Source organism: Ursus americanus, chromosome 28 (assembly GCF_024610735.1).
Source record: "Ursus americanus isolate L20-20 chromosome 28, mUrsAme1.1.p, whole genome shotgun sequence".
In the NCBI taxonomy this organism is placed as follows: domain Eukaryota; kingdom Metazoa; phylum Chordata; class Mammalia; order Carnivora; family Ursidae; genus Ursus; species Ursus americanus.
Window position 1 is genome coordinate 38,658,672 of NC_142154.1, and position 25,374 is coordinate 38,684,045.

Sequence of the window (25,374 nt, forward strand, 5' to 3'; positions counted from 1 at the left end):
GGTTTGGCACTGACTCTTGATTTTGGCTCCAGCAGTGATCTCGAAGTAGTGGGATCCAGCCCCGGGGTCAAGCTTGGGGCTGGGTGTGGAACCTGCTAGGATTCTCTCTCTCCCTCTCTCTCTGCCCCTCCTCCATTCACACACACCCTCCTCTGCACACTCTCTCTCTCTCAAAGAAAAAAAACAGACATCAAATAAAACATGGCAAACCAACTTCTCTCTTATCTCCTCTCCCTCTTAATGTCCACAAAAATGACAATAAAGGACTTAAACAGATACACCCAAGGATAAAGAGAACATGTGAGGCAATCAAAGCACACAAAAGATTTCCGCATGTTTTTGGAAGTCAGGAAGAAGTTAGAAGAGCAGTAATAATCTTGGTAGTGCAAAGGAAGCTACCACCTGACTGCCAGCAGAGAAGAATGCACGTGGGAGGTGGCCCTGGGCTCAGGGACACTGGGCACAGCAGACAGCAAGGGTAAGGACGGGATTGAAAACAATGGATCTGGGGCGCCTGAGTGGCTCAGCTGGTTAAGCCGTCTGCCTTCAGCTCAGGTCATGATCTCGGGGTCCTGGGATCGAGCCCCGCATTGGGCTCCCTGCTCAGGGGGAGCCTGCTTTCTCCCTCTCCCTCTGCCTGCCGCTCCCCCTGCTCATGTTCTGTCAAATAAATAAATAAAATCTTAAAAAGAAAGAAAGAAAGAAAGAAAGAAAGAAAGAAAGAAAGAAAGAAAGAAAGAAAGAAAGAAAGAAAGAAAACAATGGATCTAAGGGCTGTAAGGAACAACTGAATCATGGAACTTCCTACACCCTGATGTCAGAACATCAGTGACCAGGTGTACAGCCCCTAGAGTGAAGACTGAAAAACTGAACGGAACTATAAAAGTTCTCATACAGACATCTTCAGTGTTACCTCCAATGAAGAAGATGGCTTGTTCCCCCATCTCACAGTGAAGCCCACTGACAGAGCTTTTTAGAGCCTCACTCTTATACGAAGACAGACAGACAAAGATAAAACGAATCCTTGAAAAGACCTCTAGTCTGAGACAATTATTTTATTTTAAGGTTTTATTTATTTATTTATTTGAGAGACAGAGAGAGAGAGCACAAGTGGGGTGAGGGGTAGAGGGAGAAGAAGACTCCCCCTCAGCACTGAGCCTGACTACACAGGACTCAGTCCTGGAACTCCAGGATCATGAGCTGAGCAGAAGGCAGACACTTACCTGACTGAGCCACCCAGGCGCCCAGAGAGAATCATTTTAAAAAGAAAAAGAGGAAGGGGCACCTGGCTGCCTCAGTTGGTAGAACATGCGACTCCTGATCTCAGGGTAATTGAGTCCGACCCCACGTTAGGTGTAGAGAGGAGAGGGGAGGGGAGGGGGGGGAGGGGAGGGGGGGGGAGGGGAGGGAGGGGGACGGGGAGGGGAGGAAAAAAGAAAGAAAGAAAAGAAAAAAGAAAAGAAAAGGAAAGAAAAGAAAAGAAAAAGAGGAATCCAGAGGAAACAAAAACAACGCAGGGAGCACAGAAAAACTTTAAAACAAACAAATTCTAAAACCCCGGAGTAAGGGGAAAAGATACTGCAAAACAATAGCAACAGGATGTATGAGGAAGCAATGATCAGAAAAATGAGAAAAAGCTCTTGAAAATTAAAAATAGGATTAAATATCAAAATTCAATGGAAGGCAGGGGGAGAAAAAAATCAAGGAAATAACTCAGGAACTAGAACCAAAGGGCAAAGAAATAAAAAGATAAGAAAATTGCAGGTTCTATCTAGGACACCCAACATTCAATTAACAGGAGTTCCAAAAAGAACAAATTAAGAGATGTAAGTATGGGAAGATAAGTGTGCTATCAAACAGAGAGCCTGAAAGGCCCCTTGAGTACCCATCACAAGAGAAGAAAAACTACCCATGCCACACATCACTTTGAGATTTCAAAACACTAAGAAGAAGAATATCCTCAAAGCTTCCAGAGAGAAGAAAGGATACACAGTATATGAAGGCGCAGTAATCAGAGCGGCATCGGGGTCTCAACAGCAACACTGGACGCCTAAAAACAAAGGAACAACACTTTCATATTTCTAGGAGAAAAATAATTTCTGATATTCTATAGCCAGTCAAGCAATCAAGTACGAAATTAGAATAAAAGTATCAGACTTGCCTGGGGTCAAAAATCTGCCTCCTATGAGAAAGGAACTAGATGATGTACTCCAACAAAACAGCCTAATAAACCCAGGAAGAGAAAAACATGGGACCCAGGAAATGGGAGATCTAATACAAGAGAAGAGCAAGGGAATCATAGAGTAAAAACTATCCAATAGGCCTAGAGAACAACTAGTTCAAATGGAAGGAGGAGGACTCTGGAAAGGAGGTATTCAGGGGGAAAAAATAGTACTAAGAGATTATCTATCAGCTTAAGGGTTTGAAAAATAATATTCAGAGACATATGACAGATTTATAAGTATATTGGGAAGCAAATATATACAAGGTAAGCTTTTTTAAAAGGGCATTTATTGGGGCACCTGACTGGCTCAGTCAGTAAAGCACACAACTCTGGATCTCTGGGTTGAGTTTGAGCCCCACGCTGGATGCAGAGATTACTCAAAAATAAAATCTTAAAAAAAAAACTTTTTAAAAAGGCAATTATTAACTCAAGGAAAAATAAAATTCAAGAAAAAGTCATCTCCATGTTAACCAAAACTCGTAATCTAATTATACTGAAAAAATGGAAAGAGGGGCAGAAGGGAGGATGGACGGTACAAACACATTAATGTCCTCATTTACCACAGCAAGATGTCAAGAGATAAAGCCTAAAAGCAATAAATTAAGAAATAACAGTGTATTACTTAGAAGTATACAGGTATTGGGGTGCCTGAGTGGCTCAGTCAGTTAAGTGTCTGCCTTTGGCTCAGGTCCTGATCTCGGGGTCCTGGGATGGAGCCCCGAATTGGGAAATCTGCCATTCCCTCTCCCCTCCCACTCATGCTCTCTCTCTTGCTCGGTCTCGCTTTCTCTCAAATCGATAAATAAAATCTTTTTTTTTAGGGGCGCCTGGGTAGCGCAGTCGTTAAGCGTCTGCCTTGGGCTCAGGGCGTGATCCCGGCGTTCTGGGATTGAGCCCCACATCAGGCTCCTCTGCTGGGAGCCTGCTTCTTCCTCTCCCACTCCCCTGCTGTGTTCCCTCTCTCGCTGGCTGTCTCTCTGTCACATAAATAAATAAAATCTTTAAAAAAAAAAAATCTTTTTTTAAAAAAAGTATACAGGTATTTACCTGCATGAGAAAGAAAACTAAATAGACCTTAGAGTCTGTGGACAGTAAGACTGAGGGTGGAGGGGTAGGCAATCACTTCTGTGGTTTAAACCTTCAGACACTGGGCTGCCTGGGTGGCTCAGTCGGTTAAGTGTCTGCCTTTGGCTCAGGTCATGATCCCAGCATCCTGGGATTGAGCCCCGCATTGGGATCCCTGCTTAGTGGGGAGTCTGCTTCTCCCTCTGCCCCTCCCCCTGCTTGTGCTCTCTGTCAAATACATAGAATTTTAAAAAAATAAATAAACCTTCTGATACTATCACTTAACTGTGTCTATGCATTCCTTTTTAAAAACATGAATAAATCTTTATTTTTTTTTTAAAGATTTTTATTTATTTATTTGAGAGAGAGAACACAAGTAGGGGTGGGGGTAAGGAAGAGGGAGAAGCAGGCTCCCAGCTGAGCAGGGAGCCTGATGCAGGGCTCGGTTAAGATTTGAGCCAAAAGCAGACAGTTAACCCACTGAGCCACCCAGGCACCCCATGAATTAATCTTTAAAAGGTAAAGTGATAAAATCCTATCAATTCATGCAATCACCCACACCATTTTTTTTCATCTTTAAAAAAAAACATATCTAAAATCTATTACATGGCACTGGGTGATATACAGAAGTGCTGAATCACTGTACTGTATATCTGAAACTAGTATAAAACTGTATGTTAACTATACTGGAATTAAAATTTTGTTGGGGACACCTGGGTAGCTCAGTCGGTTAAGCATCTGCCTTTGATTCAAGTCATGAATCCAGGGCCCTGGGACTGAGTCCCGTATCAGGTTCCTTGCTTAGCCCGGAGTCTGCTTCTCCCTCTACTTGCCACCCCCCTGCCTGTACACTCTCTCTCTCTGACAAATAAATAAAATCTTTTAAAAAGTTGTTTTAAATCTCTCACTTGGCATAAAACTTACAATAGCAGTTTATCATTTGACATATGCTAGGCACAAACTGAATTCCCTGTATCTACTACGAGCAGAATTTGCAGAGCTAATGGTATGTGTCCTTTACTACAGAATGTAATTTCAAAACTGGCCAAAATGTGTCATCTATATATTAACAGATCCAGTTACCTACAGAGCTAGAAAAGAGAGGGCATCTGGTCCTGCTGACTTCCACATAGAGGCAGATTCTGATCCATACGGCTGGTCCCCTCATTGGCAAAAGCATTTTATCCTACTTTGAAATTTCTGAAATCACTTTTCAACATGAAATGAAAACAACATATGGAAACAATGTATGTGAAACTATATAACCCCCCAAACAGTAATGCACTAAATAAATATGTTATTATTCATCCTATCACAAATCTGACTTCTTCAGACCTACTTTGGTGAAAGACCTAATGAAGCTATTATGCCACACCTACTCTACCAGCCTCAGCTCAATACTGGAGCCGTGCCCCTAACTCCCAGTGAGGGGAAGGTAGTGAGGGGGAGGCTTAAAACTGCTAAAGCCAAAGCAGATCGCCAATTCTGAGTCAAAATGGGCCACTTTTTGCCTCTGAAAGGCCAGACACAAATAACTACAGAAAAATCACCAAGAGTTTATATTGCTTCAAAAATATCTTCCCCTATGAAGCAGATTATGCAGAATGAAAACAAAAGCCATAAATCACTTAAGAATAATTCTAACATCCAATATTTCATTTATCTAATATAGCAAGATATGATGCTATTCCGTGCTTTTTGCCAACAGCCTGAGTAAATATCCACAGTTAAACAGTAGCAGGAACTTCAAAAAGCAATGAATCAAGTCATAAATGTAAATACCACACAACTATTATTTCAAAACAATAGCAAGTATATGCAATATAAGAAAAGATTCATATATATATACATGTACATATATATATATATGAATGAAGCATTCCCTCCCATAAATAAATAAAATAATTAAGAGGTTTAGGAACCTCTCATTATCAAAGACTTTACTCAGAGAACAGTAGATTTAGGATCTGCATTGTAAGACTCTCCTCCTAGTTTTTTGTGGTTACATAATGAAGGAAAGCCGTAAAGCAAAAAGCGGTGGGGGTGGAGAACACGACCCTTGTATTTCCTGGTGTGCTGGGAAACTCTTTATTCACCTAAAGTCAGTGTGACTATTTATGAAGAAATGGAAAGAAAAAATATAAATTGGGCACATACTTATCTCTGCTTAACAGGCTAGATACCGAATATTACAGAAAAGAGGAACCTACAAACTTCAACAGTTGTTCTAATTATTTAACGAAAACCAAGAACTTGAATATTTTTTTTACAACCAGTAGACACAAATTTAAAATCTGACCCACATTTTACCCAAAATATCTACTAGTTGTTCAAAGAAAAAACCCCACAAAAGCCTAAAAATGTTTTTAAATGAAGCTCTAAAAAGACTACACACAAAGCACTTAAACTACTGAAATGAAACTGATGTAGTCCTGAAAGCTCTCAGAATTAAACTCTCATGTCACGAATGTTGAGGTCTGGCAGCTACTACCCACACATAAGGTGAAGCTTGAGTCCTTAGCTGGTACAGAGCAATTTCTCCAATGTTAATGCATCTCACAATTAACATTCAAAATAATTCAGGTGGAAGTTAGAGTTAGTCTTGATTAAATCAAAGGACATTTTACTGTATGGCACTAAAATGAAAAATCCTCAGTCGATAACCTAAGTACTAGTCCCAAAGACTCTAAGTTTTAAATAGTTCTTTTTTAAAAATAAATATTATATGAGAGCATTTCTCTAACATGTCATCAATTTTCCCAGGGAAACATTCTATACCAAAAATTGTTTCCTTGAAATAGCAGTATGACCTTCAAAAACTTTGATCAAAATATTACCGTCCCAATATTGTGCAACAAATGTTCAAAACAAAGATATGGACAATAATCTATTATTTAAAAAAGAAAATCTGCGCATGGTAAGGACAAAGATTTAAAGAGGCTAAACAGTAAGTGTATTATCTTACAATCAGTTAAACCTGCAGGAATATGACAGTTAATCACCAGCCTGTTCTTCCTGGTAATGAGATAGTACAAGAACAGTCTATAAAATTAAGAGTCTTTAGGGTAGGTCAAGGATAAATAGGCAAGCAGATTTATACAGGGCTGTCTTAAACCTAACTACAACAAAGAAAAAATATCAGGACGGAATGTCTACTCAAAATGGAAAATAGCCCACTGACAGCTATTTAATCCTAAAGCAGGATACAAAGTCTTCAGATAAAATCCAGTTGGTTATATCTTTTCAAACACAGGAGCTGGTTCATCATAAAAATAAACTCTCAGAGCGCCTGGGTGGCTCAGTCAGTTGAGCGCCCACTCTTGGTTTCCACTCAGGTCCGGATCTCAGGGTCGTGAGATGGAGCCCTGAATGGGGCTCCCCGCTCAGTGCAACATGAAGTCTAAGATTCTCTCTCCCCCGTCCCTACCCCTCCCAGCTTGCTTGTGGGCACACATGCTCCCTCAAAATAAATAAATAAATCTTTAAAAATAAACTCTCAATTTTCACCTAGCATTTATTAATCATGAAGCACTTAGCTCACACAAACATTAAGACAGCTATAAACTTCATTTTTTAATGTCCAAGTTTAATTTCAACAATAGTTTTCAAAATCTGACACTGCCTTTCTAAGCTCATCTGCATTTTATACATCTGTAACCAGCACACATACATACTTGTCAGTACTTAAGAGAGGAAAATCTGTTTTAAGCTTTGTAGTCTAAAGACTATAACTAACTTTTACAAGAAATACAATTGGAAAATCTTAGAATATAACTAAATGGAATCAACAAAGTACACTGGCCTAAAAGCAAAGATTTATTTTTTTAAAAGATTTTATTTATTTGACAGAGTGAGAGAGGGAACACAAGCAGGGGGAGTGGGAGAGGGAGAAGCAGGTTTCCCACTGAGCAGGGAGCCCCACTCAGGGCTTGATCCCAGGACTCGATCCCAGGACCCCGGGATCATGACCCAAGCAGAAGGCAGACACCTAAGGACTAGGCCACACAGGCGCCCCAAAAGCAAAGATTTAAATAACCTCTGAGCTACCAGAAGCAAAAGCAAAATTCCATATATTAAGAATTCCCTCCCTCCCCCATCCCACAAGAAAACTACCTCCAAGAAGAATCTCCTCTCCTAGAAACAAAATAAAAAAATTAGAAGGGGCAACTTCAAGAACAGAAGCACATTTTAAAAATAGCCAAAGCTAACTGCATTTTATCCATAGCTATACTGAGAAAGCTGGTTTATTATATCTGAACTAAAGTAATATGAATTTAAGCCAACAAAAAAATTAGATCTGAACTGTAATGAAGTTAAGAAATTCAAGAACAGCAGTTTTCTTCCAACTGTATTACCAATCTTGTTCCAACTTGCCTGCACTTTAATCAATAAACAGGGAGAGGAACTAATCAAATAACAGAATTTTAAAACAAATTATTTTCAATGTGGATTTTAAAATGTATTTCACGTCAAAAATCTTCAAAGGAATTATTTCAAGCATGTTTCCAAACACTTTAAATCCTTTAAATTATTAAGCACTAAGTTACTGGATGACAAAATAAAGACCCTGCTTTTTAAAAGGCAAGCTAGAAGTATGGTTTGAATGGTATTTGAACCTAAGCTTGGGGCTATCTCTAATACCCCCAAGCATCTTAAGCAACTCTCTTAATCTTTGTCTCAGTTTCACAATCCATAAAACAGGAAAAACTACAAGGATGGGCAGTTAATTAAATTAGTCAGGATTAAACGCTAGCAAACTTCTTTGAAGTTACTTTATGTTGTTCTCCATTCTTCTCCTACTCAGTAAAACTAATAAATGAGAAAACATCTGGAATTACTAGAGATACTAACATCTGCAGATTTACAGCAGTTAAAAGATGATCTCTACATACAAGTTTCTAAGCCAAAGATCACTTGAAACCCCGAAAGATTCCAGGATACAATGGCAATGAACAAGTTTTAGGTAAATTTCCTTTCAATCTAAAAGATACCTACACTTACCTACACTCTCAAATCAGACTTATTATGAATCACAGAGCATCTTGAGAAGTCTTGGCACAAAAAAATTCTAGGTAAGATGAACAAGCTGTTACTGATACTAATGCTATTCTCACCATTCTAAACTGTCAATCAAGGTAAGCTTCATGACAAATAGACCCTCCAAAAAGTACTAGCCCCTGCTGAGAATCTAAGCACTTCCTTCTAAGCCATCTGTCCAGGAAAGCTCTATCAAAACACCCAGAATGCAGTTGCTCTCATGTGTAAAGGAGCTATGAATAAACATGAAACACTAAAATACATTAAACTGTACACATTTTCCACCTCAAGTACTGATAAACTACCAACCCAACTCTATTCCAAGGCCTAGGCTGAACACAAAACCCATCAATAGGTTGGTGGGAAACTGCAGCCTAATCAAAGGAAAATAATACTTTGTTTCAAAGAAAGAAAAATATATGAAATCGCTCAAGAAAGAGAGAAAAGCTCCAAAAGAAAGAAAAAACAAAGTTTGGGGAAATGTACATGTAAATTACTCACTGAACTACAAACTAAATTACTCACTATTCTGCTTACTGAGCTACAAATACTATAAAACATTTCTAAATCTAGTTTCAACAACCCAAAAATGAATCTATTAAATTCCCATAAAGAAGGAAATTGCATAAATTAAAATGAAGAAAAAGCAGGATGTTATAAAAGCCTAAGGCTCATCCTGCAAAAGCAAATAATGATGAGAAGGAATTATTTTGAGAATAAATGAATAATGGGAAACCAGAACAAAGAGTTCACATTCTCCCCTCAACCCCATCCTTTCTTCTGTCTTGGACATGAAGGATATTCTTTGTATACTACTAAGAATACCATTATAGAAAATAACTTCTGATCAATGCGTCAAAACTTCACAACAGCAAAATGTTAGGGTCAATGCCTAGACTACAACCTCTTCACACAAACACATGGAGCACATTCTAGACTCTAGGTCTTTCACATCCACTACCAATTATTTAGAGACTTTGCTGAGGCTGGTTTAAGGTTCTGGGGGCAGGGGGCAGCACTGCCAGAAAAACTGGATAAACAACTACATCTGACCTCAGCTTACAAATATTACCAACAAAGTTTAAGTTCTTCGGAGAAGTATATAAAATTTAAATGTTAACCTTCAGAATTAATGTGAAAAAGTACCACATGTCCACTGATTTTTAACTGCCCCATCCACGTATACACTAAAATGTCCACCTGCCCATCTATAAACACAGAATGTCAAAAGAATTCAATTTCATTGTGGTAACACTGCAAGCCAGTTGTTCATAATCCAGTCAAAGTTTACCTTACAGAGGAAAATACTGGGAGTAAGGACTGCTGAAAGCATTCTAGGGGGAAGTTCACTTGGTGTTTATTTTCAACATGACGTTTAAGGCCATTCCAGCCATGATCTAAATGGAGGAAAGTTCCTTCATTCATTAAGCAAATATTTACTGAGTGTCTTGTTACATGCTAAGCACCTAATAAATACCTCAAACAGTGCTACCAAAAAGCAGTAAATGCATTTGACCTAAGGATGAACAAATGACTGATCCTATCTAGAACTAGAGTCTTCTTTACACCAAGGGTTGTGAGAGAAAATGACACAAAATAACCCTCACTAGATCAAGGTAATTTCTCACCTTTAACACAAGCTTTACTACAAATTACAAATTTATTACCACTGGCAAGGATCAATAATCAGCACCTCAGCTTACTAAATGGATCGTAAAAAAAAAAGAAAAAAGAAAGAAAAAACAAGGTTATCTCTAATATCCACCCCAAACTGCAGAACATTTACTTCATTTATATTTACTTTTCCTGGGTAGAATAATGTGAGGGCAACTGTTTACTGGAAAATTAAAGAGGCATTCTCAGCCCTTTGAAGAATTAATCAGGGAAAATTCTCATGCCTATGCTACTAAAATATCTCCAATTTAACTGGCTATATCATTTCACCCAAACCCGTGAGGTCCAAATGCTTGTTCTGTGGCTTTCTTTAGCTATTAAAACAGCTGTGTTTAGGGCATCGTTTTAAACAATTTGTGCTTTTCCCCCTGTATTATACTACTGGTTCAGTCCTTTTACCCACAAAAATAAGAAATGCCCAGTCTCCAGCTTCTGAAAATAACATCTGGTATGTGCACGTAACAAAGATCTTCAGAGAAATGTCCTAGTTTTTATTTAAAACTTTTTCACTTAAAATGAGAATGCCTTTAGCAAAGATTAGACATAAATCAGTTTTTACCTTATTAGGAAATTGCTATTTTCAACATTTACCTTAAACCACAACATGGATTTATCTTCTAACCTGTTAGCTTCCTGTCTCTCACCAACCAGGTTAGACTGTAACTTTTTTGAGAGGACCGGATGACTGGACCCCAACAGAACTGGATCTGTTCCCAAAATATACTTCAAAAACTCCGTTAAGTCTCCCCAAAGACATATATGTTGCTAGCCTTCAGGATTTCTCTAATTTTTTAAAGCTATTTCGATTAGAGCAGTTGTCCTTCACTATTACTATAGATGTATAGTAGTAGATTCTCAAAGTGTGGTCCTGAACCCCTGAAAGTTTCCAAAACCCTGTCAGGGGGTATGTGTAGTCAAACCATTTTCGTGAATAATATTAAGATGTTACTTTTATTGTTTACCCTCATTCTCTCACAAACATGCAGTGGAGTTTTCCAGAGGCTACATGATGTGTGATATCTCAAGAGACTGAATGCAGAAGCAGATATGAAAATGCAGCTGTCTTCTATTAAGCTAGACAACAGAGTTGCAGAAATGTAAAATAACGCCACTCTCCTCAGTAAATTTTTGTTTTGAAAAGTATAGTTATTTTCTATAAATCATTATCTCTATTAGCAGGTAGCAGATTAATTACTGTTATTTGTAAATGATTTAACAAAATATATTTAAAATTTTTGGTTTAATTCAAGTACAGAAAATATCAATAGATACAAGACATACAAAGGCTGAGTTCTCAATAATTTTTAAGTATAAAGGGGTCCTGAGAACAAAAAGTTTGAGAACCACTGCAATACAAAATTACATAACCTAACACACAGTGCCTTCCACAGATAAGAAGCTCAAGTGAATGCTGAAGCAGAATTACTTCTTACACCCCTAATCTTGTTGAGTAATGTATCTCCTTGCAAAGCATAATTCGGCATAAAGCCAGTCTGTCCTAGGCCCTATTTAAGGGGCTTTAGATATTTAAGTATGCGGAGTCCTATTTATAAAGATGCTCTGGCCTGTAATACCACCTATTACTTCCATAGTGTACAGGAGTTTCCCAACATTTTCACAAAAAATTACTTTGTTCATCCTAGCAGCAACCTGTGAAGTAAATGTGAAGAATTACCCTTTTTTACAGATGAAATAATGAAACTGATGCTCGAAAGAAAAAGAATTACTTGTCCAAGGATGTGCTGCTAGCTAGGAGAGCCTAGGATGTTGGCCTTTTGCAATTTGCTTGGCTGCCTTACGGCTGTTTCACTACGGTGTAATTGCAGGCTCCCAAAGAAAACAAGGCAAGGGCATTACTTTTATTGTCCGAGTGCCAAAACAGGGATTTTTTTTTTTTCCTCCTTAATAAGAATGTAATCAGACTCAATACTCGGTCACAGCATTATTCAACACACTGGCTACCCTTCTGGTCCACTACTAAAAAAAAAAACAAAACAAAAACAAAAAACATAAAAAGAAAGAAAGAAAAGAAATTCAAGAGTGTTAGAGAATAAATACCAGAATACATATTACTCCACGATGCTGAATTAGTTAAGGACTCACAGATTTACTAATCATTTAATCACTGAAACAGGCAGGCAAGAACAAGATCAAGCTCAACACAGTAAGAGATTATATCAATGAATGGATGCCAACAGGTTAAAATGGGAGGCCCACATGAAATGGGTCCAATTCACAAAATATGGACAGAAGAAAAACCCACGAAGTTGTAAAACTAGCTTTATTGGTTCTGCAAATCCAAGCACGAGACTAGCCACCCTTGTAAAATAACGTCAGAGACAAACTTTGTTGTAAGATGCAAAGACGCCATCCTTCTCCTGGGAGAGAAATGAACCCATCCTTACAACTAGACATACTAGTTTGTTCTTGCTATCAGCACAAGTGTCTTAGTTATGCTCCATTTTACCCTAAGTTCCTCAAGAGACACTCAATTTTCTGCACTCTTTTCCACAGTCAAGTGGACTCCCTGACCGACAAAGGCAAGACTGACTCACAACAGGATATCTGCCACTTGCATAAACTCTTTTCCTTTTTTAGATACTCGTGCCCAGTGAGGCCATCTTCAAATTTGATGAGTTTACCTAGAAAAAGCCAGAAGTGTGCTGTCCACTTCGTACCCCTGAAGTTTACCACAGATGAGCAAGCGCATCATTTCTCATGAGCTATGCTTCTCCCAGTGTTTACTTTGATCATTTGTTTTTCAAATCTCTTGGGGGGGAAAAAAATAAAAGTTACAGTTATAGCACCACAGCTATAGCTACAATTATAGCCAATGCGCCCCCAATTTGTAAAGCCATTTGATACACCTTGTTTTCCCATACTCAACATTCACTGTGGAAGATAAATTCTTAGGTGAGAGGTAATTTGTACAAGTTTCTGCACCCTCATAAAAAATTGCAATACGGCACTATAAAACCAATTAACCAGTTAATCTTTAAAGGCTTCATGCAGAAAAAGATAATCTGACTTTGCAAAATCAAGCAAAGCATCAAACCTCTGAAAGCTCCAAGAAACTGCAGTTATTTCTATTCCCTACCCTAGAGTACTTTTTTCTTTGTGGCGTTGCCTATGTTTTTCTCCAAGGGCATAATCACCATTAAGCAGCAACCTGTCAAAAGTGTTAAGGCATTCTCTCAACTATCCTCCCAGCGTCAAACCACAATGAAAAATGTCACACACCTAAATTGTACCATTGCTCTTTTCCTTTACTTCTTCAAATGAACTTACGGTTTTTGAAATGCACAATTCAAATTTTACTCTACACCCCAAGCTACCATTGATCATCTCAAAGCTAATAAACAAAGACTAGCGGCGGCACCAGGGCCCCACCAGGAAGTAATCAGAGCAGTGTGGCTGGTGCGAACCTAAGCCGCTAGAGCAGACAATAAGAGGGCACTGGGGCTTCCAAAGAGCCCAGCAGAAGGAGTTAAGATGCTGAAGTAACGCAAAAGAATTACATAAACCTAATAACTGTTCTACAGCACATGAACTTGCGAATCCTAACCCATTTTCAGACAACCCAAAAGATCTGAAAGGCAACTCAAGCCGCCGCTCCAAACCAGCTGCTGGCTCAGCCTCCCGAGCTTTTTAGCCTGCAGCCTGTTTTCAAACTTCACCCTCCCTGGCTGATGAAAGACTCCGACCTCCGCCTCCCGAGTTCCGAATTCCGAGCGCCTCTCGGGGCTGAGGGCTCCCACCTGGCGTGGATCGAGTTGCCCAAGCCTGCCGGAGAGCGAAGGGAAACGAAAGGAAGCGGGGCCGAGGAAGCGGCGAAGGGCCCCAGCGCGCCCCGCAGCCCAGACAAAGCTGCGCCGGGAAAGCGGCGCTTTTCTCATGCGATCGAGGAGGGACGCACCCCGGGCCCCGCCACACGTGCGGCCGCATCTTGGGGGCCGGACACCCGCCCCCACGGCCCCAGACCCCGCAACACGGGTGAGCACAGCCCCCCAGCAGGGCGGGGCGGGGGGCGAGCTGCCGGCCAGAGTCCCCGCCCGCGGCTGCCCCCACGCGCTCGTGGCCCCCGCGGGCTCCCGCCCCTCTCGGGCCTCTCCTCAGCCGGCCGGGCCGTCGGGCCGCGGGAAACAAAGGAGCCGCCGCCGCTCCACCCGCCGCGCCCGCCCGAGCCCGCCTCACCGCGTACCCCTCCCCAGCCGCCGGGCCCGGCTCGCCCTCACCCCTTCCCGGGTCCGCGCGCCGGCCGCCCGCGGCCCCTAGACGGCAGGCCCTGCGAGGCCGGGGCCTCGGGTGTGCGGCAGGGCCGCTCCGGGGCCGCACTCACCGCTGCAACACCAGGACGACGGGGAGCCGTTGGGGAACTTGGCTGAGTCCGGAGCGATGCAGACGCTGGAGCTGAGGTGCGGACACTCCATGGCCACGAGTAGGACGGCGAGGAAGACCGAGGCTCGGGGACTTGGAGACGTCGGGGCGGAGGGGCTCCGAAGACTCCGTCTGGGGTCGCTCCTCGCCGGGCGCTCGGCCGACGGCGGCTGCGTCCCGAGCCCTTGCGTCAAAGAAAGCAAAGGCTTCCGGGCGCCGGGTTTTCTCACCCGCCGTCTCCAGAAGCCCCGCTCCGAAGAACGTGGAATTCCGGCATCCGGGTTCTACCTCCACCCCTAGGCTGAGGGCTTCCGTCTTCCCAGGCCGTCCCTGCCCCGCCCCCAGACTGGCCCCGCCCCAGACCCGCCCCCGCCCCCGCCCACTCCCGTGGGGTGGGGTCCTGGAGCGCGCGGGCGGGTGGCCCTGAGATTCAGGCTCCGTTGGCGAGTGACTTCCCAACTTTGCCGCACGGGGCGGCCGCGGCTTCTCCCCCCACCCCCCGCGCCGGTAAGGGTGGGGCGCCAAGCCCCGGCACGCCGGGCAGGTCCGCTGCGTTTACCGCGGCGGAAAGAGTGCTCTCAGAGAAGCTGATACTGCGTGTGGTGTGGTGGTCTGACGACACTGTGGTAGAAAAATCTAGCCACTCAGGAAAGTGTGAAGAAGAAAATATTAACCACTCGGGCAGACAGACAGGCATTATAGGTCCCATTTTACACACGAAAACACCAGCTCAGAGAGGTTAAGGTACAGGCTCCCGGTGGCCCAGCGGGCTGCGTCGGTCCCAGAGCAGTCCCGATTCAGTGTTACCCTCCCTGCAACAGGTTTGATGCTAATGCAGTTCTAGGTCCTGAACACGTGGCCTGTAGCCAGCCACCTGGGTACTGTGTGGCTGGGCCCGCGAATGCGCCCACGAACCTGGAATCTTGTCACCGTGACGCACCATCTGCGTTACCTGGAGCACGTGGTTGGACTCTCAGACCTCACTCACCAGTGGAGGTTCAAGTGGGATAGATGTAACCTGGGTTTGCTGAGCGCGAGGTCCCAATTACAAGGCGATAGAAAGGGAAGGGATCTAACATGGGTTAAACACCCACTACCGTCTTCTAACCAGGCGCTTCACACACAATTTCTCATTTAAACCTCGCACCACTCTGCCAGCTGCTGTTACCGTACTCTGTTTCTGGCCTGAGGGAAACTGAGTTTGTAATTGGTTAATCCGTGCGGGGACTGGATCCCCGGCTCTTTGACCTCTTTATGGAAAAGGGGATAGGGCAAGCCTCAAGGGGCCGCCTGGGCAGGCATTACCCCCGAGCTAGCCTTCGATCTCTCCGGGGAACGGCCTTGAGGACGTCCGGGGCTATTACAAATATTGCCTCTAAATTGGGGCTTCTTGTAAAACCCGGCGAAGGAGCTGGAGGGCCAGGAGGCGAGCAGGGGGAGGGGGGAGGCTGATGTGGCAATCCTGCGGGTAGGGCGAAAGGGGGAAGGAAGGTCAGGAAATGATTAACCGGGCCGGGCTGGGTAGTGGTTAGAGCAGGGCACCTCCCCGCAGCGCAGTCCTGGAGGAGCCCAGGGACGCCCTCCCGGTCTCTTCTCACCCCCGCCACCCCCCAACACACCCTCCGCCACGACTCGGCTTCTTCCTCACACTCCTCTGCCGCTGGGTGTTCAGTCACCTGGGGCATCTTTGCCCACCCTTTACCCCCCCCCCCGTAATATTTTGGAATTAAAGCTTTTCTGTCACTTCCCAAGTTTTATTTGATTGCTTTCAGAGCAAGCCCTGGTCTGGAGATTTTACGACAGTGAGGCGTCGTGGAAAGTGCAGCTGCTCAAATCTTAGCTCTTGCTGCCCACTTGATGGCCAACTTCAGCAAGTGTCTCTAGTCCTCCCAAGCTTTTTCCCTCTTTTTTCTTTTAATCTGTAAAACTGTAAAAATAAATACTTGTCTCACAAGGAAGATGTGAGAATTCACGAGAATTGCCACTATTTAGCAGATAGCCAATAATTTATAAAGCCTTTTTTTTATAGCCCGTGAGGGCGTAATACCCTAGGAAGGGAGTGGATAAACAATAAATCGGACCTTTGCTCAATCTGACCTCCCAGCCCTCTCTGGTTCTTCTTCCAAGGCCTGGCCAGACCAACCTCTGGTTCTCTCTGGACAACTACCCCCCATTTAGTATCCATACCCTCTCATTTAGCCATAGAGCCTGCGGTGACCCATGTCCTCTTCCATAAACAGCGTGCAATGCTTCTTTTTTCCACCCTTGGAGAGACTCAGTTTCCTTATCCTCTAGACCTCAGCTTAAATATCACTTCCTCAGAGAGGCCTTTCCTGACCCCACTCCACTCCCAGGTTACCTCCAGATATGTGATGCCCTTGTCTGCCCTCACACTCTGCCTTTTTAAAACATTCTTCATGCATGTAATTATTTGTTTAATGTCTCCCCCTTGGAGGTCCATAAAATAGCAAAAAAAAAGTCTGTATGGTTTCCTGCTATATTCCTGACATAACGTGTGGAACAAGGAGGATGTCCAACAAATAAGTGTTCAATAATGAATGAGTGGTCGATTAACCTGCCATGGGCGGGAGCATAGGAAGTGGCCGAGTATATGTCAGGTATTTGCCTCTCCCCCTCAACCCCCAGGTAATCTCTAAATTTCCTTTTGGCTCCGACTTTATCATTTTAACGGCATTAGGAACGTGAAAACACCTAGGGTGTAAACTGCTAAAAAGGAGGAGGAGGAGGAGGAGGAGGAGAAGAAGAAAGAGAAGATTTCCATTAGCGTCTTCTCCTCCCAAACAGAATTAAAAATTCCTCCGAGCAGGGACCCTAATTTAGTCATCACTGACTGCTAAAGTCCCCAGAGGGCGAGCTATGACTTTCAAACAGTCCAGAGAAGCTGGGCAAAAATCAGAAAGGCCCTCCTGGGGCTTTCACTAGATTTCCCTAAAACTAGAGAGAGAACTTTCCTGTGTCTCTGAAAGTTTTCATTAAAAAAAGGACAAAAAGCAAAACCAAAACAACAACAACAACAACAAAAAACCCAACCCTTCGCAGTGAGTAAATGTGTCAAACTCGGGGAAGACCATGGGACACACTGGGAAACCCGCTTTCTCAGTCCCTAATCTCTTCGGCTACATATAACAACAACATTCGCTTTTTTGTTCTTGGCCCGCACCCCTTTGGCGCGGAGGAGCTCTGATACACTAAGAGCCCTAGTGGTGACCAGCCAGCCTCCAGCTCGCGCGCTAGGGAACGCCGCCGCGGGGATTCCCCGACCAGCTCCCTCCCACCCACCCCCGCCCCAAGGCCCGGGCGGGGAATGGGGGCGCTCCAGCCCGGAGCCGCGCGGGTGTGTTTTCAAAGTTTGCACCTTTACAGGAGAGGAATACACGATTTCGACCATGCTATCAAATGTTTCTCTTCTAAAAGATTATATATATATATAGGAGGGGTTGCCGAGAAGGGACGTCATATGTTGCCATGGGAACAACGATCCGGAAAGGTCTCAAGGTTGCTGTGACCTTCCCCTAGCCTTTACACTTGGGACTTGTAGCAGAATCCGGGGTCCCGAAGCAAGGATTACAAACTGACCAGGCCCTGGGGAAGACTTAGCTCTGACCATCCCCACGCAGGCAAGGCTTATTGGAAGCACCCAGAGAGCTGAGTTAATTATTTACCCTAGAGATTTTTTTTTCCTAGGAGCAAAGCCTGCTTGGGAAACCAAAGTTAGATCTAGAGAAGGCTCGGTGAATATTCCTGGGGGGGGGGGGGGAGAAGGGGAGGGACAGTGCCTCAGGGACTCTTTTATCACCTGGTTTAATTTTCCAAGAAGCACTTATCTGATACTTCCTTGCTTGCTTACTTCTTTATCTATTATCAGGCGATTCCATGAGAACAGAGACCTTTCCAGTCCGGTTCACTGCCTCACTTCCAGCTCCTGGAATTCGGCCTGGTATCTGGCAGGTCCTCGCTAAAGATTTGAATGACTGAAGGGACGTGGGCGTGGCCTTTAGCCAGCCTGGGCTCCCTGCGGCTCTCAGGAACCCCAGCGGTGTCATTCTCCCACTTCTTCCCGTTTACCCCTTTCGCACAATCTCCCTGCTCAGAATTCTTCAGTGGCTCCCCATCTCTAGCAAGATAAAATCAATAGAAAACCCACCTGCCGTCACAGTCACCTGCCCCTTCTCCTTTGCTAAAGTTTGCTTGCTTGCTTATTTTATTTATTTAATTTTCACTGTTCCAGCGCTACTGAAAATAGCTCCTTCATTATAGAAAACGTGCTTCCTTACACCTCTGTGTACTTCCCACCCGTTTGCCTTTTACCTGGTCAGCTCCTACTCCTTCCCCATGAAGCATATAATCTCAAGGAAATTCTCCATCGCTCACCTAAGCAGACTTCTAAACCCCTGCCCCTAACCCCACCACCCATTCTGTCCCCTTAGCTTGTCACATAGCGCTGTTACTTTCTGTTTACCGCTCAGTCTCCCTTGGGAACAGATGCTTTTCTTTTTCTCTATGGATACTAGGCACCTAGTTTAGCAATTGCAGATATTAAGAAAAGAACGTATTTGTTGATTAAACGTTGAAAATGCCCCTTTTGAGAGTGATTATGTCAATCATTACATGTAATGGTCCCCTAGGTACTCACAGAAAGAATTGCAATTAGGTAATAGAAACTTAAAGTTTATTGGGCTCCAGCTAAGTGCCAAATACTAGATCAAGTGGTTTTCATTTCTTCTTTAATCCCCACAACAAACCTGAGAGTTAGGTCTTATCATTTTCATTTAGATGGTGAAAGCACTAAAGCTCAAAGAAGGTGAAATAAGTGCACAATTTTACACAATTAGTACTTGGTCTTTTGTCAAAGGTGGTAGAATTTCCCCCTCATGCACTTGGTCAGCTAAAGGATTTTGCAGTATTATGCGGGGTTAGCTGAAGTCCCTAATAATGAAGTCTCTTAAGCACCATAGGACATAGAATAGCCTTCTGAGTAACTAAAGAATCATTTCATACACTGTAAAAATCATTATGTCATCAACATCTCCGTTTGTACTGCTTTTAATGCTTTCTTCTTCATCACTGAAATGTGAACTTCACAGCACTTTCAGGAAGGCCATGAGAAGGTTCTGTTGTTTGAAGACCCACTTTGCAGATAAAGTACTGAACGATTAGGCAAAAACCATGTGGTCCTAGCACCAAACAACTGTGACAGTGAAGGACTTACTTCTGTCTCTAGGCCCTCGTCTTCCATCTGTAAAATCAGGGAGTTGAATTAGATGATCCCCAAGGGCCTTTCCAGAGTGGCATCCAGTGATCCTGTGACAGCTCCTGGCCACGCAGTGACCCTGGCAGAGTCAGGATGATCCTTGTATCCTGTGGCAGAGACTGCTGGCTGTTCACCCCAGACCTGGTTCTTTTCCTCCTGGGTTCACAACTAGAAATTTCTCAGCTTCCCTTGTGACTAGGTGTAGCCATTTTTAGTCAATGGACTCTGAGCAGAAATCCCGAGGATCAGCCTTGGCCCGCAGTGTGGACAGCTGCCCAAGAGAAAAATACTTCAGTGTCCAGTTTTGTTTATCAACACTGAAGGAGTGGGGGAAATATATTAAGTCAGATGTGGAAAGAAATGTGGGTCTCCTCATCTTCCAGTCTGCTCTTTCTGTGTTCTCTCTTCAACCATTCATTCATTTCTCAACAAATGTTGTCTGTGCTCCTGCCACATGCCAGGCTCTGAAGATACAGGGACTCAGAGCCTGCTGCTACGTGGGGTCCTCCTCTACTAACATCTCTTTGCCACTATCAATGGAAAGTGTTGTGGTATCACTCCTTTCCCCTTGCTTGTTTATTGCCTGCCATCAGAGCCTTTGAGTTTCAAAGTGCTGTCTAGACATGAAGCTTTAAGCCTTCTTACATGTAAAATGGCTTACGTGTAAAGGGCCTGTCTTGGTGCTTGGCATACGGGAGATCCTCAATAAATGTTTGTTTTCTTGATGCCTTGTCAAATAGGATTGATGTGGAAGATGGAGGATGATGGCTTGAAATCATTGATTCTATTATAGTTGGCACAGAAGGTTAGATTTTTGTTCTTTTAAATCGATCTGGGCCAGACGATTCAATAAAGATCACTGAAGCTCCAGGCTCGTGGGACACACAATGTCTCAACCTTAAAGGGACGAGGAAGGGCAAGAGAGACAGACCAGCAAGCAGGCAATTGCAACACAGTGTGATAAGTGCTAGGAGGGGAAGTACAGGATGTTGCTTAGCCACAAACAAGGGGCAACTAACCCAAACTGGTGGGTGGGGGTGGGAGGAAGCATCAGGCAGGGCTTCCTGGAGGAAGTGACATATGACCTAAGACTTGATTGATAGCAGGTAAAGTGTGGTAGGGGGAGTGGGGCATAGTGTCCTAGGCAGTGGGAACTGTATCTGCAAATGCTCAGAGGCTTGGAGAGGATCTGAACCTGCCAGTCTGACTGAAGAGTCATGTGGAAGGAGCTAGAAAGCTGAACGATGAGGCTGGGAAGTAGGCAGAAGACAGACAGTGTAGGGCTGCTGACTCCCCCAAACAGAGAACTGCCAACATAGAGAAGTCTGGGGCCCCACGACTCTGGCATCTTTCACGGTTGCACTTTGCTACCTCCTGGGAAGGGGGAGAAGGGTGCAAAGATGCAGAACGTTAAGAGATAAGAGGATAAAGAAAGGCACTAACAGTTATTAAACACCTATAAGATGTTGAACTGCATTAGTCACATGGAAAACGCAAACTAAATCCACAGTGCGTACCTACCTAGAAACAAAGAAGCAGGGATTAGAATGCAGATGTGACTCCCCTGTACCCTAATTGTGAAGGGAGACTGTGTTTCAGAGGAGCTTACAACACACTGAAAAGGAGAGGCTCGTGCACTTTAAGCTTAGAGAACCTCCATCCCTGCGTTCCCCTCTTCTTTCCTAACTTTAATCAGAACTGACAATTCAGCTATCTGGAATATTCAGCTAACCAGAAAATGAGTTTCTCAAATTCCAGAACATAGTCCCCAGCCTTTCTGTGGGGTGCCTGATGCACTGGAAAGGAGCCGAGGTTTGGGGCCAGACTCAGATCCTGCTTCTGCCACTGGCCTGCTGTGTGACCTTAGGCCAGCAGCCTGACTTCTCTGGAGCCTCTCTCCATGAAATGGGAATAACAGCAGTTGCTTCCAAAATGGTGACTTGCCTACTTAATGCTCTGTCTCCCTTGGCCAGATACTTCATGTTTGGAAAGAGAGAACAGGGATTCATGTGTTAGGATCAGAACCATTTTTCTGAAGTTGCCAACACCCATAACTTCTGCATTTATGTAATTACACATCAAGGGTTATGAGCATATTTTATAATTACCTCGTCTAGAAAGCTCTGCTGTGGCCGACCTGGTTATAAATTGGCAGAAGCATGGGAAAAAAGGGTATTTAAGATTATTATCTAAAGAACAATGATGGGAAAGTCGGGAAAAGGCATTAGAGCCCTCTTGGCCATTCTCAGTTACCCGTGGAGTGGCTGGTGCTTTCAGACTGGAAATGGAAACCAGAAGCAGGAAGACTTCACGGAAAATTACCCTTCTTCAGAGCCCTTTGGGCAAAACGATTAGAGAGCTGGAAAGGTCAGGAGTTCCACAGAGGAGGAAACTGCTCCCAGAGAGGTGTCACGCTTGTCCAGCACCCCGCACAGCCCTCTGGTTAGCTCCTGACACCCCAGTGCTCCTCGCTTGCTGAAGTCTCTGTAAGGCCAAGCTGGAGAAGTGTTTTTTCGTGCACTTCATTTGGCCCTTCCTGTGCTCAGGATCTTGGTGCTACTGGGGAAAGTGAAGGCTGCAGAGGGGAAAACGCTGGATACAGCAGTCCGTATAGAAGCCACGAATAACTTCTAGACTCAAGCCAGTGAGCCCTCTGAAGGCAGCAGCAACCCAGCATCAAGTCCCTGGCGTCTGTGAGGCTCTCAGGGAATTACGTTACTCTGGTCAAGCAGTGTGTGTTAAGCAGTGAGAAGCTCAGCCGAAAGCTTCCTCTGGAAGGACATACAAGAAATTGGTAACAGCTGTTGGCCCTGGAGAGGGAGGCTGGGTGGGAGCCGAGGAGGAAGGAAGGGCAATTCATTTTTCACTGTACACCCTTTTATTTCTTTTGAGTTCTGTACCACTGGTTATCAAAAAGTTAAATTATATTCAAAGAAAAAAATGTAAGGCGTATGTGATTCCCCACTCAGAGAAACGTGCACTGCGCCATAGGAGGGAGAGCTGGCTGGGTCTTGAGAGTCAAATTGGCTCGGCTTTGAGTCCCAGCTAATCCCGCTACTTCCCAGCTGTGTATCCTAGGACAGGTTGCCTACCTTCTCTGAGCCTGCCTCTGAGCCTCATCTAACTACAATGGGGACAATGGTCCTTCACCCGACTTTTGTGAAGGTGAATGTGATAACCTAACAACACTTTCAGAGCCTCACCAGGTACCCTTCAGAATGCTTTCTGTCTGTCTTTTGATTCACCTCAGGACAACCCGGAGGGATTCTACCACTCTTCTCTTCCTCCCCATCTTACAGATGAGGAAACAGGCCCAGAGAGACTAAGAAAATTGCTTAGAGTCTCACAGCCCCGCAGGCCACCTCTCCAGCCTGACGCTTCCCACTTTCACTCTGCTGCCTTGAAATGTTAGATCTTCTCCTTCTCAATAGGGAACTTTTAAAAATGTTTACATTTTTAAACAAGACCCCTCCCCCAAGCATCTTTATAATGGTAGGCTGCTGGATATGGTGATAAGCTAGTGAGGACAGTGCTGGTTAAGGAATCCTCAAAGCAGGGAAAAAGAAAGGCACACACGCATGTGCACGCACACACACACGCAATCAGTGCTAATGAAGTTAAGAATTTTGCAATCAGAGGATGTAGTTAAATTGTAGCGTATGTGTAATTTCCCCCTTTTATACTTTATGGAGGAGGACACCAGAAGTTCTTCAGAATTTAAGGCCTCTAAAGACATTAATAGGGTGGGGCAAACTTTTAGGTGGGGTTGCTTCCCCCACACCCTTCAAATGGGTCCCAGGCTGAGTCATCTGCTTACATTGCTGATTCTGCTTGTGGTATCCACAGTAGGTGTTTTTATGATTGACATCCTGATATTAACTTGTCTGTGGCCATTTACCTCTTTTTCTTATAATTCAGTCAAAGGTTCCAGTGGATTGAACCCCCAGGCAATCGGGTTCTTAATTTCATTGAGTTTTTATTGCACGTAGGAGAAAAACTCATCTGCACTTCCTTAAAAAAGATTTTCAAAGTCAGAAATGAGCTTGAATTTGTAAGGGATGAAGGCCGTTATTTTGCTTTGGCTGAGTTGAAAAGACTTCTTCACCACGCTCCAGAATGCTTTTCCTTTCCCATTCCCCTTACCCACGTCCGCCATCTCCTCCCACCTCAGGACTCTCTGAGTTTCCTACGGTCACCCTCCACCCCCAGATCAGGCCACTCCCTCCTCTGAGTCTCTCCCACAGGCCTTTAGGGTCTTATGCTTAGCCTATGCTAAGATAGGGAGTTCCCACTGCTGTAAGCAATCCTCCTCTTTATGTCCCCCACTGAGTGCCCAGCCTAGCAGCAGGCTGTGGCCAAAGGGAGGAATCACAAAGACCTCATCTCTGCCTCCCACGGCCAGCTCTCACTACAAACTTTGGTCATCTCTTCCTATGCTCTATCAGAAGCTTTCAGCAGCTCCCCACTGCTCCCAGAAGCAAGCCAGACCCTTCCCTGGCATCAAGGCTCCCCTACCCTTGGTGCTGACGCACCTGTCTTGCTTCTGTCCACACTCCTGCATGGGCGGGCCTAATTGCTGATGCAATCTTGAGTGCTCTTGTCCTGGCTTCTCGCTCAACGTGTCTCCTCTGCCCATTTCACCCCAGTCTGTGGGAAGTCTACTAAGGCACAACACAAAGCCTATCTTCTAGAAACATTCTTCCCAATATCCATCTTATTCATATTTTTCTCTCTCTTTCCCTCTTTCCTTCCCTTCTCTTCTCCTTCCCTCCTCCCTTTCTCCCTCTCCCATCCCCTCCCCCTCTCTCTCACAGACACAGTGCGATTGATCTCTCCACTTCATCCAGTTCCCATGGACACTGCTTGTCCTTTACAGATAGCACTTATTTCAGTTTGCTCTGGAATAGAATTCTTCACACCACCTCACAGTTAGAAATTGCATCCCTGGAATGCAAGAGCTACCCATTCCTCATTCATCTGCACATTTATCATGGCCCCAGGGTTTTGCATATAGTAGGTTCTCAATAAATGTTTGGCCTGTGAGTACAGCAACTTGACGGACAGAGCTTTAGCTTTGGCAAAGGACAGAACTGAGTTTGAATGCCCCTCTACCGCCTAACAACCATGTGACCTTGGACCTACTCTCTTTGAACCTTGTAGGACCAAAGCTATAAAATAGGGGCTGTAACAGTGACGACCCCATTGGGTGGTGAGAAACAACTGAAATAATGTGTGTAGAACATGAACTCTTGCCGTTCGTAAAGTAGGTCCCTAATAAACAGGAGTCCCCACCTTCATCCTTTGCACACTTTTGAAGCCCTACTTTTGCCATGGACCCCCTGGAGTGGATATCTGGGGAGAACACTGCTGGAATATTTGCATTGCAAGATGAAGATAACTTCCTTGAAAACTGGGTTTGCTTACAGAGGGGATGGCAAAGACTGAAGGATTCGGAGGAAAGGGGTGGTGGCCTCAAACCGGCAGCCCAGGCCCTGTAAGAGGTGTGCTACACCCTCGCCAGCTAAAGAGGCAAGACGCTGCCCAGGAAATCAGCCCCTCCAGTGCCATTTATGGTACATGAGCCCCTCTAAGAAACCCTTCCCAAAGCCATCTCCATACCTTCATGTGAGCCTGGGTAACTGGAGAAAAGGAACGACACCTTGGAGCATGGAGAAAGAACATTTTCAAAGGAACTTGGCCAGTGTGTCTCTGGCACTGGGGTGTG

At 44.3% G+C, this 25,374-nt stretch overlaps 1 protein-coding gene across 4 annotated transcripts in view; it reads right to left on the bottom strand.

The window, feature by feature from the left end:
- USP3 (ubiquitin specific peptidase 3) overlaps positions 1–25,374 on the bottom strand; it is a 144,847-nt gene that overhangs the window by 83,502 nt on the left and 35,971 nt on the right. Inside the window, exon 1 of one of the 4 annotated variants that reach the window (XM_045810793.2) lies at positions 14,340–14,698. The exons of 1 other annotated variant lie outside the window; for it this stretch is intronic. In XM_045810793.2, coding sequence (XP_045666749.1) covers positions 14,340–14,430 — 91 coding nt within the window. In that variant the 5' untranslated portion in view covers positions 14,431–14,698. 2 more of the 4 variants (XM_045810794.2, XM_087856881.1) reach the window with 2 other exon arrangements.